Consider the following 13,815-nt stretch of genomic DNA (forward strand, 5'->3'; position numbering starts at 1 on the left):
CCTCTGTGCATCTCTCTGCCCACTCTTCCCCCCCACCTGGGTAGGAGCCCCTCTACTCCTGAGTCCCCTCCTCCGCCCCCACAGGTCCCAGCCCTTCCCAGTTGCAGTCTCCCTGAAGCCGACTCCCCAGAAGCCCCTGCCTAGAGCGTCCTGAAGACTGCACAGCAGGGCCACCCCTCTTCCTGCACCCAGGCCACGCCGTAGGACCGCAGGGTTGGCCAAGCTGGGGGGTGCCCACGCTGGGGGCTGCCAGGCTGAGCTCCCAGCCGTGTCCTGGTGACTTGTCTCAAGGTGAGGAGAAGGCCCTGAACCACTGTCCAAGGCCTTCAGCCCACACTGGCAGGTGGCCACTTTCACTTTCAGACACCAGATGCCAAAGGTCACCCATTTCTGGCCCCGCAGGGTTTATCTTACGCCTTCCTTCCCAGAGGCCCAGGCCGTTCCTGCTGTCACAAAGTGTGAATGGGGTCCCGTCCCTGTGTCATAGGAGCAGAGGTTCCTCAGGCAGAGTCCCTGGCATTCTGGGAACTTGTGCCTTTGGTTGGTTCCTCCCTCTCAGGCCCCACCAGTCCCCTCTCCCAGAGGTTGCCCACGAGGACCCCCCATTGCCTCTGCGTGGCAATGACAACTGGCCTCTGGATCACAGCAGCATTGGTCCTGGGGTGCTGGAGTGACAAGGGACCGGGACCCTGTCATCATCTTGCCCCATTGCACATGCCCATGCGCCCTTCCTGTGCTGCCCTGTACCAGGACCACAGGCTGCTGCTGCTGTGGGCAGCCCAGGTGCAGGGTGGGAGGAGCCTTCCTGCCTAAGGGCAGAGAAGTCCCTGAGGCCTCTGGGTAGGACTCAGTGGACATCCCCTCCCCCAAGGCTGCCCCACTGTAGAGCCTCTGCCATCCCAGCACTGGCTGCTGGCTGCAGCTGCCAATACACAGGAGCCTTCGAGTGGGCACCGTTCCAACATTTTACCTGCGCCAATTCAGTTACATATTCCACCTGTCAGCCTGTTAGCAGCTCTGTGTTTTTTAAGCCATCAGGCAAAGGCAGTAATTTGCCCAAGATCACAAAATAAGGACACAAGGAGGGAAGAGTTGGGCATCCAGTTAGAAGTTCAAATGAATGTTTAAAACCACATTCAGAAGTCAGGGGTGGTGGCACATGCCTGTGATCCCAGTGACTCCCAAGGTTGAGGCAGGAAGAACACACGTTGGAGGCCAGTCTCAGCAATCTGATGATTGCGCCTCCTGTTTCATAAAAAGGAGGTGGGTAGCCAGGCACAGTGTCACACGCCTGTCATTCCAGTGGCTCAGGAGACTGAGGCAGAATGATCGCGAGTTCAAAGTCAGCCTCAGCAAAAGCAAGGCACTAAGCAACTCAATGAGACCCTGTCTCTAAATAAAATACAAAATAGGGCTGGGGGCTGAGGCTGTAGCTCAGTGGTAAAGTGCTTGCCTCGCATGTGTGAGGCACTGGGTTCAGTCCTCAGCACCACATAAAAATACAAAAACATACTATGTGTTAATCTACAACTAAATAAATATTTTAAAAAATAGGGCTGGGGATGTGGCTCAGTGGCTGAGTGCCCCTGAGTTCAATCCCCAGTAGCCCCCGAAAAAAAGGGGTGAGTCCCCTGGGTTCAATCTCCAGTAACAAAAACAAAATAACAAAAAAAAGCAAATATAGAATGAACATGCATTAAAGATCTGCTGTAGCTACAGAAAACAAGTGCCCAATGAAGCCGTTCATGGAGCATTTTTGAGAAGTTGTGCATTTTTTAAAAAAATATTTTCTTAGTTATACACATTAGTTAGCCCAATATCTTTATTTTGTTTATTTTTAGTGGTGCTGAGGATCAAACCCAGTGCCTCACATGTGTGAGGTAAGTCCTCTGCCACTGAGCCATGACCTTAGCCCAAGATGTGCATTTTTTAAAATATTTATTTTTTAGTTGTAGTTGAACACAATACCTTTATTTATTTATTTTTATGTGGCACTGAGGATTGAACCCAGGGCCTCGCACCTGCTAGGTGAGCGCTCTGCAGCTGAGCCACAACCCCACCGTCCCCATTTTGAGAGATGAAATGCTCAGCATCTTCAGCCAAACTCTACCATGCGACCCAGAGGGTGGGGGTCACCAGTCAGGGAATCCTTGCCCTCACCGGCTTGACTTCATCACCTTTCAGAAGCCCCACCCAATTGGCCTGGAGAGTTAGGGTCCTGTTCATTGCCTCCTGGATTGGATACCACCCAGGCACAGTGACATTTGGTCACTCCAGGGCTCAAGTGGGAAATGGAAATAGTGGTTCCAGCTCCGGATTCCCGTGCGGGCTTCAGGGCTGCTGCCAAGCTGTTAGGGCTCAGTAGCTCACCTGGGACCACTGTTGCTTCAAACAGCGCAGGTAGGGCCTTTATACTAAACGGAGTCTGCAAAAATATTAACCCATTCAACCAGGGGATGACGCACTTACCCCACCAAGCGCCTGGCATTCTTGCATCAGTGTGCACCTGCCTCCTCCCCCAGTCCTTCCCCGACTGTCCCTGCTAACAAGAAGCCAGTGACAATCCTGCCAAGGGTCTTGCAGCATTCTGCACTGGGAGCTTTGGCAGAGGGCTTCTTTATACACATCCTTCTAGCTAGGATACTTCCTTAGGACCAGCACTCCTCACCCCCCCACAGGCAGCCACAACTGCCCCCTTCCCCATTGGCTCCATTCTGTCACCCTCCAGAACACGTTTCCAAAGAGATGAAGGGGTGTGGAGAGACCAGAGGTGCTCATCTCGGATTCCCGCTTAGCCTGGACCAAGATGTCACGGTAGTACTAGAGCAGTTCCCCCAGCTGTCAGAGCACGCGTGAGCAGTCTAGACGGACGCATGCGCAGAGCTCGCGGCCTCCCTCGGGCGTGCGTACGCCTGCGCGAGGTCCTCCGGTCCGACAGGGGGCAGTGAGCCGGACTTACGCGGGGTGGCAGCGCCGGCGTGACCCGGAAGAGGTTACGTTATAAGGCGCTGGCGGCGGCGGCGGTGGTAGCCGCTTCGAGTGTGGGCCCGGCTGCCGCGCCAGGATGAACGCCCCGCCGGCCTTCGAGTCGTTCTTGCTTTTCGAGGGCGAGAAGAAGTAAGCGGAGAGGGCGGGCGGGGCTCGCGGGCAGTGCCCATTGCCTCGGTTCCTGCGGGTCTGGGGCTTCTCCGGCCCGGCGCGGGGGACGGGAGAAGCTTTTGCAGCAGCTCTTGCTTGCCCCGCTTAAGGCAGCCCTGCGAGGCCGTGGCGAGTGCACCCATTTGCAGAGGAGGGAAGTGAGGCTTAGGGAAGTTGAGTCGCTTGCACCGGGCTTGCAGGAATTGGTGGGGTCTACTATAGTCGAACCCCGCGTCTGGCTCCTATGTCCTTTTCCTTAGGGACCTGGCAGCCGACGCGTCTCCCACCCGCCACCTCCACCTTCCGTGGGGCAGCCACAGCGATGGCTCTAAAGCTGCTGTGTGGCATTGCCGGTGTGGAACCTGCAGTGAGTGCCCGTTGCTGGCAGGTTGGAGGCCAGTGGTAAGCCAGCCAGGGCTTGGCTCCTGGAGCCCCCGGTGTGGCCTGATCTGGCTGGAGGACCAGTTTCATTACCTTGCAAGTGGACTTTCTGCTGTTTTTTGTCACAGAATTTTCTCTTAGGCTTACATGAAGTAATTTGTGCAAATCGCTGAGCCCTGGGCTGGGCACATTGAAGACTGAAGCCTTAGCCCTTCTTGTGCTTGTTTTGGTCCCAGGGGTTTAACCAGGGGTGCTCTACCACTGAGCTGCATCCCCAGCCCTTCATTTTTTTGAAACAGTGTCTTGCTATGTTCCCAGGCCGGCCTCGGACTTACAGTCCTCCTTTGTCGCTGGGGCTACATGTGCATGCCAGCGCCCTGAGCCTTCTCTTTCTTAAGAGCCTGGTGTGTGGGGTCCCATGGTCTAGCCCTTGTCGGCCACTTCAGCCTTCCTTTAGGCAGAGACTCGACTGGGGACCATCTTGTCCCCCTAGGAGAGACTGGCAATGTCTGGAAACATTTCTGGTTGTCACAGGGGTTGCTGCTTACATCTAATGGGTAGAAGCCAGGGATGCCCTTAAGGTCACAGTGTACAAAAGAGCTCCCCACGGGAAACAAAGCTGTCGTTTTGTGGCTGCGGAGTGCTGCCTTAGTGAGACAGGGCAGCTGGGTTTGGGGGTTGGGGGTTGGCAGAGCCCCTCCCTAGCATGTGCGGGCCCTGGCAATCAGTGTTTGGCTGATGTGTGTGTGTGTGTGTGTGTGTGTGTGTGTGCGCGCCGCCCTGAGTCACTGTACTGTCGTGAGTCAGGAGGGATTTTTGTTTTTGTTTCTGTACTGCTGGGGATGGAACCCAGGCCTTGCACATGCTAGGCAAGCGCTCTACATGGGGCCCTGGCTCTCAGAGCAGTTTCTCTGGGGTGAAGAGATGGAGAAAGGCTCTCAGAGGAGGCAGGACTTGGCCTGCCTGGAAGGGCAGGGTTTAGACTTGGGGAGCTCCTGCCCCTCAACTGTTGCTTCTGCCTCTTTCTAGGATCACCATTAACAAGGACACTAAAGTGCCCAATGCCTGTTTGTTCACCATCAATAAAGAAGACCACACGCTAGGAAACATCATCAAATCGTAAGTTCCAGGACAGGGACCTTCAGGGGGTGGTTAACGGGGCTTTTGGGGCCAAGCACAAGTCCCCTGAGATTCCTTTGTCTCTCTGAACTACAGGAAGTCCTCATCTCTTGCCCGAATGCCACCATCCTAGTGCTTTGCTCCCAGGGCGAGCTGACCCAGGTCTTCTCACATAAGGCCTGTTTCTGTATCGATTTATCTGATGAGAGCACGGGCAGCCAGCTGCAGGAAAGCAGGGCTACTCATGCTGATGAGCATTGAGAGGTGACCAGGGTTAGCTCCCCCCCACCCCACCCCTACTGGCGACAGTGACCCCAGTGACAGAGGTCACTGAATAGTCCAAGATGTAGAGGCAGAGACTGACTGCCGTGGAACAAGGGGAAGTGAAGAGGTGTTGTGTGGGTCTCCAGTGCCTGCCGTGGGCACCCCACATTGGCTACACCAGTGAAACTCCAGCTAGGTAGGGGGTCAGCCATGTGACTGTCACTTCTGCCCAGGGACTTGTCGTTTCCCTGTAGAGACTGGGTTCTTCACTGTAGTGCTGAGGTAGGTGGCGAGAGGGGACAGGGGAGCTATGCTTTTCCCAGTCTGGCATGTTGGAGGCTGTGGGCAGCAGTGACCCTGGTCCTGGTGCATAAGGTATGGGGATGCCATCTCCTGATGACCCCTTCCCTAAGCCAAGCCAGCGGGGCACCCAGCTTTTCCAGGTCCTGCTGCTCCCTTGCTGCGAGAGCCCACTGTCCCCCTGCACAGAGGCCTCCCTTGTGCTCAGGCTTGGCCAGGAGCGCTCTGGAGCTCTGTGGTGCCAGTGCAGAGCCCTGTAGCCCCGTGGAGCAGGCCAGTGTGCAGGGCCTGCTTCCTGTCACCAGCAGCTGGGAGCCTGAACTCCTTCCCCTGCTGACTGGTTTGCTGTTCCAGGGCCCTTTTAGGACCAGGTCCAGGGTTTGTGTGTCCTGGCACCTGGCTGGATATTCAGTTTAGGGAGGTCTCTCTGCTGGCAGGGCTGGGTCCCTGTCTTAACAGAAATCTCAGGAATCCAGAGCCCAGCCAGAGTCCTTGAATCCTACTGGACGCAGGATGTGTGTTGGGGATCCCATGTGGCATATATCTTGTCTCTTTTACTGGAAGATTTCTGGGAAAAGAAATGGCGTGGCTAGAAAGCTGGTAAATCCCAGGCTAGGGCCCAAAGGCCACTAGGCTCTGCCTGCCTCATGCCATCTGCTCCTGTTTCTCAGACAGCTGCTGAAGGACCCACAGGTGCTGTTTGCTGGCTACAAAGTGCCCCACCCCTTGGAGCACAAGATCATCATCCGTGTGCAGACCACGCCGGACTACAGCCCCCAGGAGGCCTTCACCAACGCCATCACAGACCTCATCAGCGAGCTCTCCCTGCTGGAAGAGCGGTTTCGGGTGAGGTTGCGGGTGCTGGTGGAGCTGTTCCCTGGCCCACACCCAGGGTGCCCCAGGGCTATTTCCTGGGAGGCTTCTGGTGGGAGGCATCGGGGAGCAGGGATTTCCCCCACCTCCCCAGGTGCTCTGACCAGGGCTGTGGAGCTGAGGGGTGCCGTCTCCCTGGGGGTGGGAACTTTCCTTAGTGCCCAGTCTCCTGCGCTCTTGTGGTCCCCATGGGCCCAGGGGACCTGCTGCTCCTGGAAACTGTTCTTGTGTCTCCTCTGCTGCTGGGCAGCTGGTGCGTAAGGCCTGTCTGCCTCCAGGTGCTGCCAAGGGGCAGTTCATCCCAGGTGGGGCCGTCCCACCACAGTCTAGGACAGTTTAGACAGGGAAAGAGCCGCGGCATGTGATTTCCCCCTTATCTCTGCAGGATGTGTGGCTACTGGGCCCAGCAGTGGCAGCATGTGTGCCACAGAGCAGTAGACAGGGTGGGCTGAGGCCTTGTCCTGCTGCTGGCTGTCCAGCTCCCCAGAGGGTTGGGGGTGCTGCCTCTCCCCCTCCTCCTGTGTGCGGTACAGCCTGGGCTGCGCTGGGGAGAAGGGCCATGGCCCGAGTTCCTTGGTGGACCCCGTGCAGGTTGCTAGACCTGTTTCCCGCAGCCTGGCCAGTCCAGCTGAGGGGCTGCTTTCTTCCTTTCCCCCAGGTGGCCATCAAGGACAAGCAAGAGGGAATTGAATAGGAGGGTCAGAAGACACCTGCTCCTCCTGCAAGCCCAGCTCCCGCCTCCACTGTACCCTCCTCTGTAGGCATTGCAGAGGACCGTGTCCAGGCCCACCTGTGGCTCCTGGCAGCTTCCTCATGACCTCTTCCCTGACACTGAGGTGTCCTGTACATAGATTGTTTTAGCTTCCTAATAAAGTATGACATTCGAGGACCCAGATGTAGTAGAGGTGACTTCACAGCAGGTAGTCTGGCAGACAACCTGTTCTGGACACTCGGGCCACTGCTGAGTGGACTGGCCCAGAGGCCCCGGCTTCTGTCTGGGGGCTGCTGGACGGCACTGAGCAGAAGCGGGCTGGGAAAACGTGTGCACATCTATGAACCTGTCTTGGAAGCCCAGCTGCTGGGTCTGTGTCACTGCAAACAGTGCTCGAGGCGCCATGTGGAAATCGAGAATTTAATAAAGACACTATCAAAACGCCCCCCTCCAGCCCAGAGCTAAATAAGTTAAGCCGCATCCCTGGTGAGCTGCGTCAGGGGAGCCTGCCCGGCTAGCATCTCCTCCAGACAGCTATGATGTTGGAGTCCGTCAGAGCCGTGAGGTAGGTCAAGGCACTATTGGCCACCACAGTGTTCACCATGGTCTTGGTCACCGGCTGTCCCAGTGCTAAGGGCTGAGGCCATTTAAGGATCTGGTGGGACCAGAGAGAGGGCTGGGTTCCTGCTTCCAGACATCAGCCCCACACACTGCCAGCCCAGCCTGGAAGAGGCGGGGCCTGGATGGCACCCATGAGGGCACCCTTGGGACAGTACCTGCACAGGGGCCTGCGGGGCCGCCAGCTGTGGAGGCGGCTGCTTTAGGATGTGCCCCACATCGTAGATCCACACGCTGCCCTCCTCATCTCCGCAGAGCACGACCCCCTTCTCTGCCAGGACAGAGGGGCCTCAGGTGAGAGTCGGGGGGGAGGGCTCCAAGAAGCAGGGGTGGGGGCGGGGGGACTCACCAGGGCAGGCGCTGAGTGAGAAGTAGGCCAGCTCCGTGGATGACCACTGCAGCTGGGCCAGGACCACCACAGCCACTGGGGACTGGCTGCCTCGGCCCGCCCATGTCTGGCTCCAGCTCCACAGGCAGATGGTACCCAGGCCACTCCCCTTGGAGGCTGTGGTGAAGGCCGAATGGAGACCTGTGCCCAGGCTGCCCCTTGCCGCTCTCCCGCTCCCCACGTGGGATGCCTCAGAAGCCCTTGGACCTGAGCCCAGCCCAAGGATAAGTGACCCACCCATATGGGTCCCAGAGGCCAGGCTGTCCTGCTCGGGCTCACTCACCCACGACATCCTCATTCACAAACGCCAGCCCATCCACTCTCCGCCCAGGTGCCTGGGAGCCCGCAGAGAAGACGAACTCCACCTCGCACATCCTGCGGGACGGCAGACGATGCCGGTGGCTGGCCCTGGCATGCAGAGCCGCCTGTCTGCCCTGGTCAGCCAGCCACCTGGGCCCTGGCCTGGGGGAGGCTGGGAGATGCAGCCCCAAACTGCACTCTTGGCCACCGAGAGGCTCAGCGTCACTCTGAAGGGGGCCAGCTTCTGGTGCCCCAGGCCACAGGGAGTGGGTGCCCAGAGGCACAAGGGGTAGGATGGGTGGGCTGTGTGGCTGGGCCTCTGGGCCCAGGTGCCAAGCTGGGCAGGTGTCTCGGGCCATATGCCAGGACCTGGGGTGGGGCTGCTCTGACCCCGAGGACAGGGGAGTGGCTCACATGAGTGGGGTCACTTGTGCCTGCCCAGTCCTGCAGAGGCCAGCCAAAAAGCACCTAACTAGGGACAGGCCTGAGCCACAGCAGAGGGGACAAGAAGGCACCAATACACCTGAGCCTATGGGACAGGCAGACGTGGCACGAGGAAGCGAGAGGTGGCCAGTGCTACTCCAGGTGTGCAGGGGGAGCTGGATGGGAGCAGTGGAGCCCACGGCTACCACTAGCACTTAGCTGGACATGCCACACCCTTTGCCTCGGCCTCCACTGGCCCTCTGCGCACGCTGTCCCTCCAGGCAACCTCCTCTCCCCTGCCTGGCCCTTGTAGGCTGCCTGCCGCTCGTCTCCTTGGCAGAGTGCCCTGGCCGACCCCATGAGGACATCCCCTCCCAATTATTCTTCTATTGGAGCTGACACCACCCTTTGTGGGGGCTGTCACTGGCCACCTCTGTGAGGCCTGTCTCCCTGCAAGGCTGGGTCCCAAAGCAGGAACCTGTGCTGTGTACTGTCCCAGGGGCTTTCCAGTTGACACTGATGCGCCACCTCCCTGCCCTGCACTAGCCCTGGGGTTCAAGTCGTTGTCTCCTTTCTATGGACAAGGACGTTACGCTAATAAGAAGGTCACACTGCTGAGCAGCAGGACCTGGGCTCAAATCAGTTGGTCACAGTATGGTGAGGAGCAGCCCCGACGTCTCTAAGGCTGCCAAGGGCAGGGGCACGCTGGCACCAGTCCCAGGGCCTGGCTTTCCAGGCATCCCTGCCAGGCCTCACCTCCTCTTTTGGGGCTGGTCCAGCCGCACGTCCCAGCAGCAGCAGCCCCCCTCGCAGCCAGCCAGCAGGTAGGCATCCGGGCAGGGGGCGACGGGGCAGAGGCGCAGCGGGATGGAGGTGGAGTCCAGTGTGAGCAGCTGGCTGCCAGCAGGTGAGGGGCAGCATGAGTCCGGGGCCCTGTGTGACCTGCTGGCCACTGCTCCCTCCCCAGGCCACCTGCAGGCTCACCTGGCCTGGAACTCATAGTCACTGTTGGGCACCCCAATGTCCCAGAGAATGATCCGTTTGTCATAGGAGGCCGCTGAGGAGGGAATGGGAAGAGGAGAGCAGCCCTGAGGGGCCCTGTGTCCTCCTGTAGGCTGCGTCCCAGGCTGAGACCAGGGTCCCCAGGTCAGCCCTTCAGAGGAGGGAGTGGGACTGTGACCAGGAAATGGGGCTTGGGCCACGGTCCCACAGTCCTGCTGAGCTCGGTGTGCCCAGCACTGCAGCCGTCTCCTGCCACTCCTTCACCACCTCTGCTGGGTTCACCCTGAGGGCCAGCAGTGCCCACCCAGGTCACTGACAGAGCAGGGGCCCAGGTTTCCAGGAAACTCCAAGGCCACAGAGCAGGTTGGACAAAGATCAGATCCAGAGCCCAGTTAACCATGAAGCCATGTCAGCGCCACAGCTGAACTCAAGGCCCAGGGAACCCAGCAGCCACCAACTCCCTACCATCCCAGGGAGGGGACACAGGAGGCCATCAGGGCAGCAGAACTGGGATGTGGGGAAGCCCTGGGTCAGGGGAGAGGGTCTTACTGAACAGGTGGGTCTCATGGATGGGACTGAAGCAGAGGGTGGCGATGGCCTTCTTGTGGGCCCGGATGACCCCGCAGCAGAAACCCGCCCGCACGTGCAGCAGCCGGACCAGGCCCCGCAGGCCTGCGGCCGCCAGCACACTCCAACGCTTCTTGTGGCCTGCCTGCGTGACCACTGTCAGAGCTGTCCAGGCCACTGAGAAGAACTCCTGGAGGAGGCAGGGAAGCGGTCACTGAGCAGTTACAGTGTGAACATGCCGCAGCGCCAGGCCTGGGGGCCTGCGTGAGGACAAGGTCGGGAGAACTGAGAACCCCACACTTGGCCCAGCAGCCTTGGCACTCACCTCACCAGGCGCCTTGTACTTGTGGAGCACGATGCCCGTCTGGCAGTCTATCACGCAAACCGCCTCTCCGCCACACGTGGCCACCGTCTGGGAGGTGGCCCTGGAGTGCCCTGTTTCAAGGGGTCATCTGAGTGAAAACTTTTGCCGTAAGCTCCTCCCTGCAGCTCCCTCTTCCCAGCCTACTGAACATTTTTTTTGTGTGTGTGGCACTAGGGATTAAACCCAGGGGTACTTTACCACTGAGCTGTATCCCCAGCCCTTTTTATTTGAGACAGGGTCTTCTCAATTACGGAGGCTGGCTTTGAACTTGCGATCCTCCTGCCTTAGCCTCCAGAGAGGTTACAGGTGTGCACCACCGTGCCCTGTCTTTCCTGATTGCTCCCTCTATCCAGGGATGGCCCCCCCATGGCCCTGCTGGGAGTGCGCATGGTGTGGCTCTGCTCCGGTGGCCCTCCTCCCTCTCCCGAGACGCACCCTCTTCCCAGGCTGGCTCAAAGGCACAGGCCCACAGCTGGGTCTTCAGGTCCTGAGGGCTGTTGTTCCTGCTGTGACACTGCAGGAAGTGCAGGGGCTCCAGCTGCAGGGCAGGCTGTGGGGACACAAGGCGTCATGGCTACCCGCTCCTGCTCCCCCAACACGTCACCCCTGGACCTGGCTCCTCACCTGGCTGCTGTCGGGGCCTGAGGGGCCGCCCTCCATCTGGGCTGATGGGGAGTTACAAGCCCGCTTGGTGGAAGGAAGGTTGAGTGGGACATCATCTGGCCGTTTCAAGGACACCAGCCTGGCCTGTGGAGGGGGCCTGGTGACCACAGGTGCACCTGCCTGGGGCTTTCTTCCTCCCGACCACAGGCAGACTGCGTGCTCCTGAGGGCACAGGAGGCAAGGGCTGCTCCAGGTCGTGGAGGAGTCCGCTCAGTGTTATGGTTTGGGTGTTCAATTGGTCACCCACCAGCCCGTCACAGTCACTGCTCGTGACGCCACTGGGACGTGGGGCCCAGTGGAAGGCAGTCGGGTCACTGGTGGCATGCCTCTGAAGGGGACATCAGCCCCCTGGTCCCTTCCTCCCTGCCTTCTGACCATCATGACGTGATCAGGGTTCCTCTACCACATGTGCCAGCCATAATGTACTGTGCTGCCACAGACCCCAAGTGACGAGACCAAGTGACTATGGATTGAAAAAACTGTAAGCCAAAATAAACCTTTTCTCTTTGCAAGCTGATTATCTCAGGCACTTTGTCACAGTGACAGAAAGCTCTCTGACAGCTTGGGCACAGGCAGGGCTCCTGTGAGGGCCCTCTTGATTTCCAGTAGCTTTCCCAGGGACTGAGGGACAAGGCAGGTCCTTGGCCCCAGGAGCCCCATGGAGTCACACTCACCCTGGGCTTGTAGGTAGCTGTAGTTTCCTGGGGCCTCTTTGGGATGTCTGCCTCATGCACCTGGGTCCCACCGGAGGCTACCAATTCCTCAGAGATCATCTGAACCTGGGCAGGGCCAGGCCTTCAGGAAGCTGGGCACAGTCCTGAATGCCCCAAGCCCTTCACCAGACACCAGGTCAAAGGGAGCTGGGCCTCTGGGAAAGGGCCTCTGCAGCTGCTGTCCCTGACCCGCCCCGCTCCCCACAGTCACCATCCACTCAAGGACAGACACCTCCAAGGCAGTGAGAGCCAGGGAAACTGACCCCTGGCACCACGGGGTGAGTACATACTCGCCACTGGGTGAACTCGCGGAGAGAGTCCGGGCCATAGCACACGTCCCTGACGGCGGACTTCACAAAGTCAGCCTGGGCTTTCTTGGTCTCCTTTCCAGGGCCCAGTGCAGCCACGAACTTCTCCCAGTGAGCTGTGACCTGGTAGGGAGGAATCAAATCCAAGCCCAGCCCCTCCCACCATATCACAGGAGTCTTTACCGGGAGCCTCTTAAAGGTACTAGCACAAAGCAAGGAAGACTGGCCCAAACCTGCTTGGCCCAGTTGGCCCCGGCCTCCCTCACTGTGCCCCACCTGCACACCTGCTGGGCAGGACCTCCAAAGACAGAAGCAGAGCTGCAGCCAGGCACAGAGTAACAAGCCAGGCGGTCCAGGCGAGGAGCCCCTAAAACCCAGCTCAGTGTCCTCTTCTGTCACTCCCTCAATGCCCCCCACTGCTCCCAAGCACGCCTAGATAAACTTCTCCCTGCCTTTACCCTGTTGGTCAGTTCCCGGTTCAGATTCTCCATCTGAGCGCAAGTGGAGGACGCATCCTTGCCATTGACCTTGCGTAGCTTGGGCAGGAGAAAGGAGACTTTGAGGTTGTCATTGACCTAAGAGATGAAGGAATAGTGGAGTCTGAACACCATGGAATCCCGACACAGGGACATGGGACTGGTGGGAGACCCCACTTACCGTGAGGAAGGGGTTGCCCTCCAGGCTAAGCTCCTCCAGCTGCGGGAACTGGCTTAAGGCAGTGACATCCCCCAGCTGGTTGTTGGCACAGCGGAGGATGCGCAGGTGCGGCAGGCCCAGGTTGGGCGGCAGGGCCTCCAGCAGGTTGTAGGAGAGGTCAAGTTCCTGCAGCTGCTTCAGGCGGCTCAGGAGCTTCGGGTCCAGGTGCTCAGAGAGCAGGTTCAGCCGTGACAGGCTGCGTGGGGGCAGAGGGAAGGCTGCTCAGGGAACAGCAGGCCTCCTACCCCACACCCAAGTGTCCAGGCCGCCGCGTAAAGGGTTTCACCTGATATTTCTTGTGCATGCACGGAAATTTTAAAAAACCTTATAGCTACTTTAGAACCCGGGGCTGCTGTCGTCCTCGGGACGCTTTTCCTGATCCTCTGGGAGCTCCTCTGTGCTTTTCTCTAAACATCTCAGCGGGTGGCGCAACACTCTCCTTCTGCCCTCGGCAGGGGTAGAGCCACTCGGGCCCACCTGGCACACACGCAGGGCAGCAAAGGTCCCGTGCGCCTCTTAGGACGTTTGGCGCGTGATGAGACTCCGCCAGGGCGAGGGGACGATAACGGAGACAGGCAGCGGGAGGGGAGGGGCCCTGGCCTTTCTTCCCGCCCCGGAGCGACCTGGGCGACCCGGGGGGCTGCGGGACCCCCGCGCACGCGGACACAGTCTCCCCCGCCCGGCTCTTACTCCAGGCTCCGGATCTTCCCCAACCGGTCGCTCTTGGGTCGCCCGCGTTGCATGAGCAGTCGCGCCGTGAGGGGGCCCATGGCGAGCGGGCGCGGCCCGCGCTGGCCCCCTCGGTCTCCTGGAGTCCGGCGGAGCCCGGGATGCCCGCCGTCAGGAGCTCCTGTTCGCCGTTGCCGAGCCCAGGAGGTGGCGCCGCGCAAGTCCCGGGACAGCGACCACCGGAAGGAAGCGGAGCCGGGGCCGTGTGCAGGAGCGGACTACAACTCCCAGCGGGCCCCGCGCCGCGCATGCGCGCT

The 13,815-nt window shown here is 59.5% G+C and overlaps 2 protein-coding genes across 3 annotated transcripts; one reads left to right on the forward strand and one right to left on the reverse strand.

The window, feature by feature from the left end:
* The first annotated feature begins 3,002 nt into the window (after nucleotides 1-3,002).
* On the forward strand, nucleotides 3,003-6,964 carry Polr2j (RNA polymerase II subunit J). Of its 2 annotated transcripts, none has more exons than XM_076840272.2 (4): nucleotides 3,003-3,117; nucleotides 4,549-4,638; nucleotides 5,874-6,048; nucleotides 6,734-6,964. In XM_076840272.2, exons 1-4 carry the CDS (start codon nucleotides 3,065-3,067, stop codon nucleotides 6,767-6,769), a joined length of 354 nt encoding a protein of 117 aa, XP_076696387.1. In that variant the 5' UTR covers nucleotides 3,003-3,064; the 3' UTR covers nucleotides 6,770-6,964. The 2 variants fall into 2 exon arrangements, with proteins under 2 accessions (XP_076696387.1, XP_076696386.1); XM_076840271.2 differs by lacking the exon at nucleotides 3,003-3,117 and adding an exon at nucleotides 3,418-3,540.
* Nucleotides 6,965-7,193: 229 nt separating this feature from the next.
* Lrwd1 (leucine rich repeats and WD repeat domain containing 1) lies at nucleotides 7,194-13,748 on the reverse strand. Its single transcript, XM_076840269.2, has 15 exons — nucleotides 13,520-13,748; nucleotides 12,791-13,025; nucleotides 12,592-12,708; nucleotides 12,116-12,256; nucleotides 11,787-11,891; nucleotides 11,074-11,196; nucleotides 10,885-10,999; nucleotides 10,411-10,520; nucleotides 10,068-10,275; nucleotides 9,501-9,573; nucleotides 9,273-9,413; nucleotides 8,077-8,168; nucleotides 7,755-7,910; nucleotides 7,564-7,676; nucleotides 7,194-7,442 (listed from the first exon to the last, which is right to left on the reverse strand). Exons 1-15 carry the CDS (start codon nucleotides 13,597-13,599, stop codon nucleotides 7,302-7,304), a joined length of 1,950 nt encoding a protein of 649 aa, XP_076696384.2. The 5' UTR covers nucleotides 13,600-13,748; the 3' UTR covers nucleotides 7,194-7,301.
* Nucleotides 13,749-13,815: the final 67 nt, after the last annotated feature.

The sequence above is a fragment of the Callospermophilus lateralis genome, chromosome 19 (genome assembly GCF_048772815.1).
Source record: "Callospermophilus lateralis isolate mCalLat2 chromosome 19, mCalLat2.hap1, whole genome shotgun sequence".
Classification (NCBI taxonomy): Eukaryota; Metazoa; Chordata; class Mammalia; order Rodentia; family Sciuridae; genus Callospermophilus; species Callospermophilus lateralis.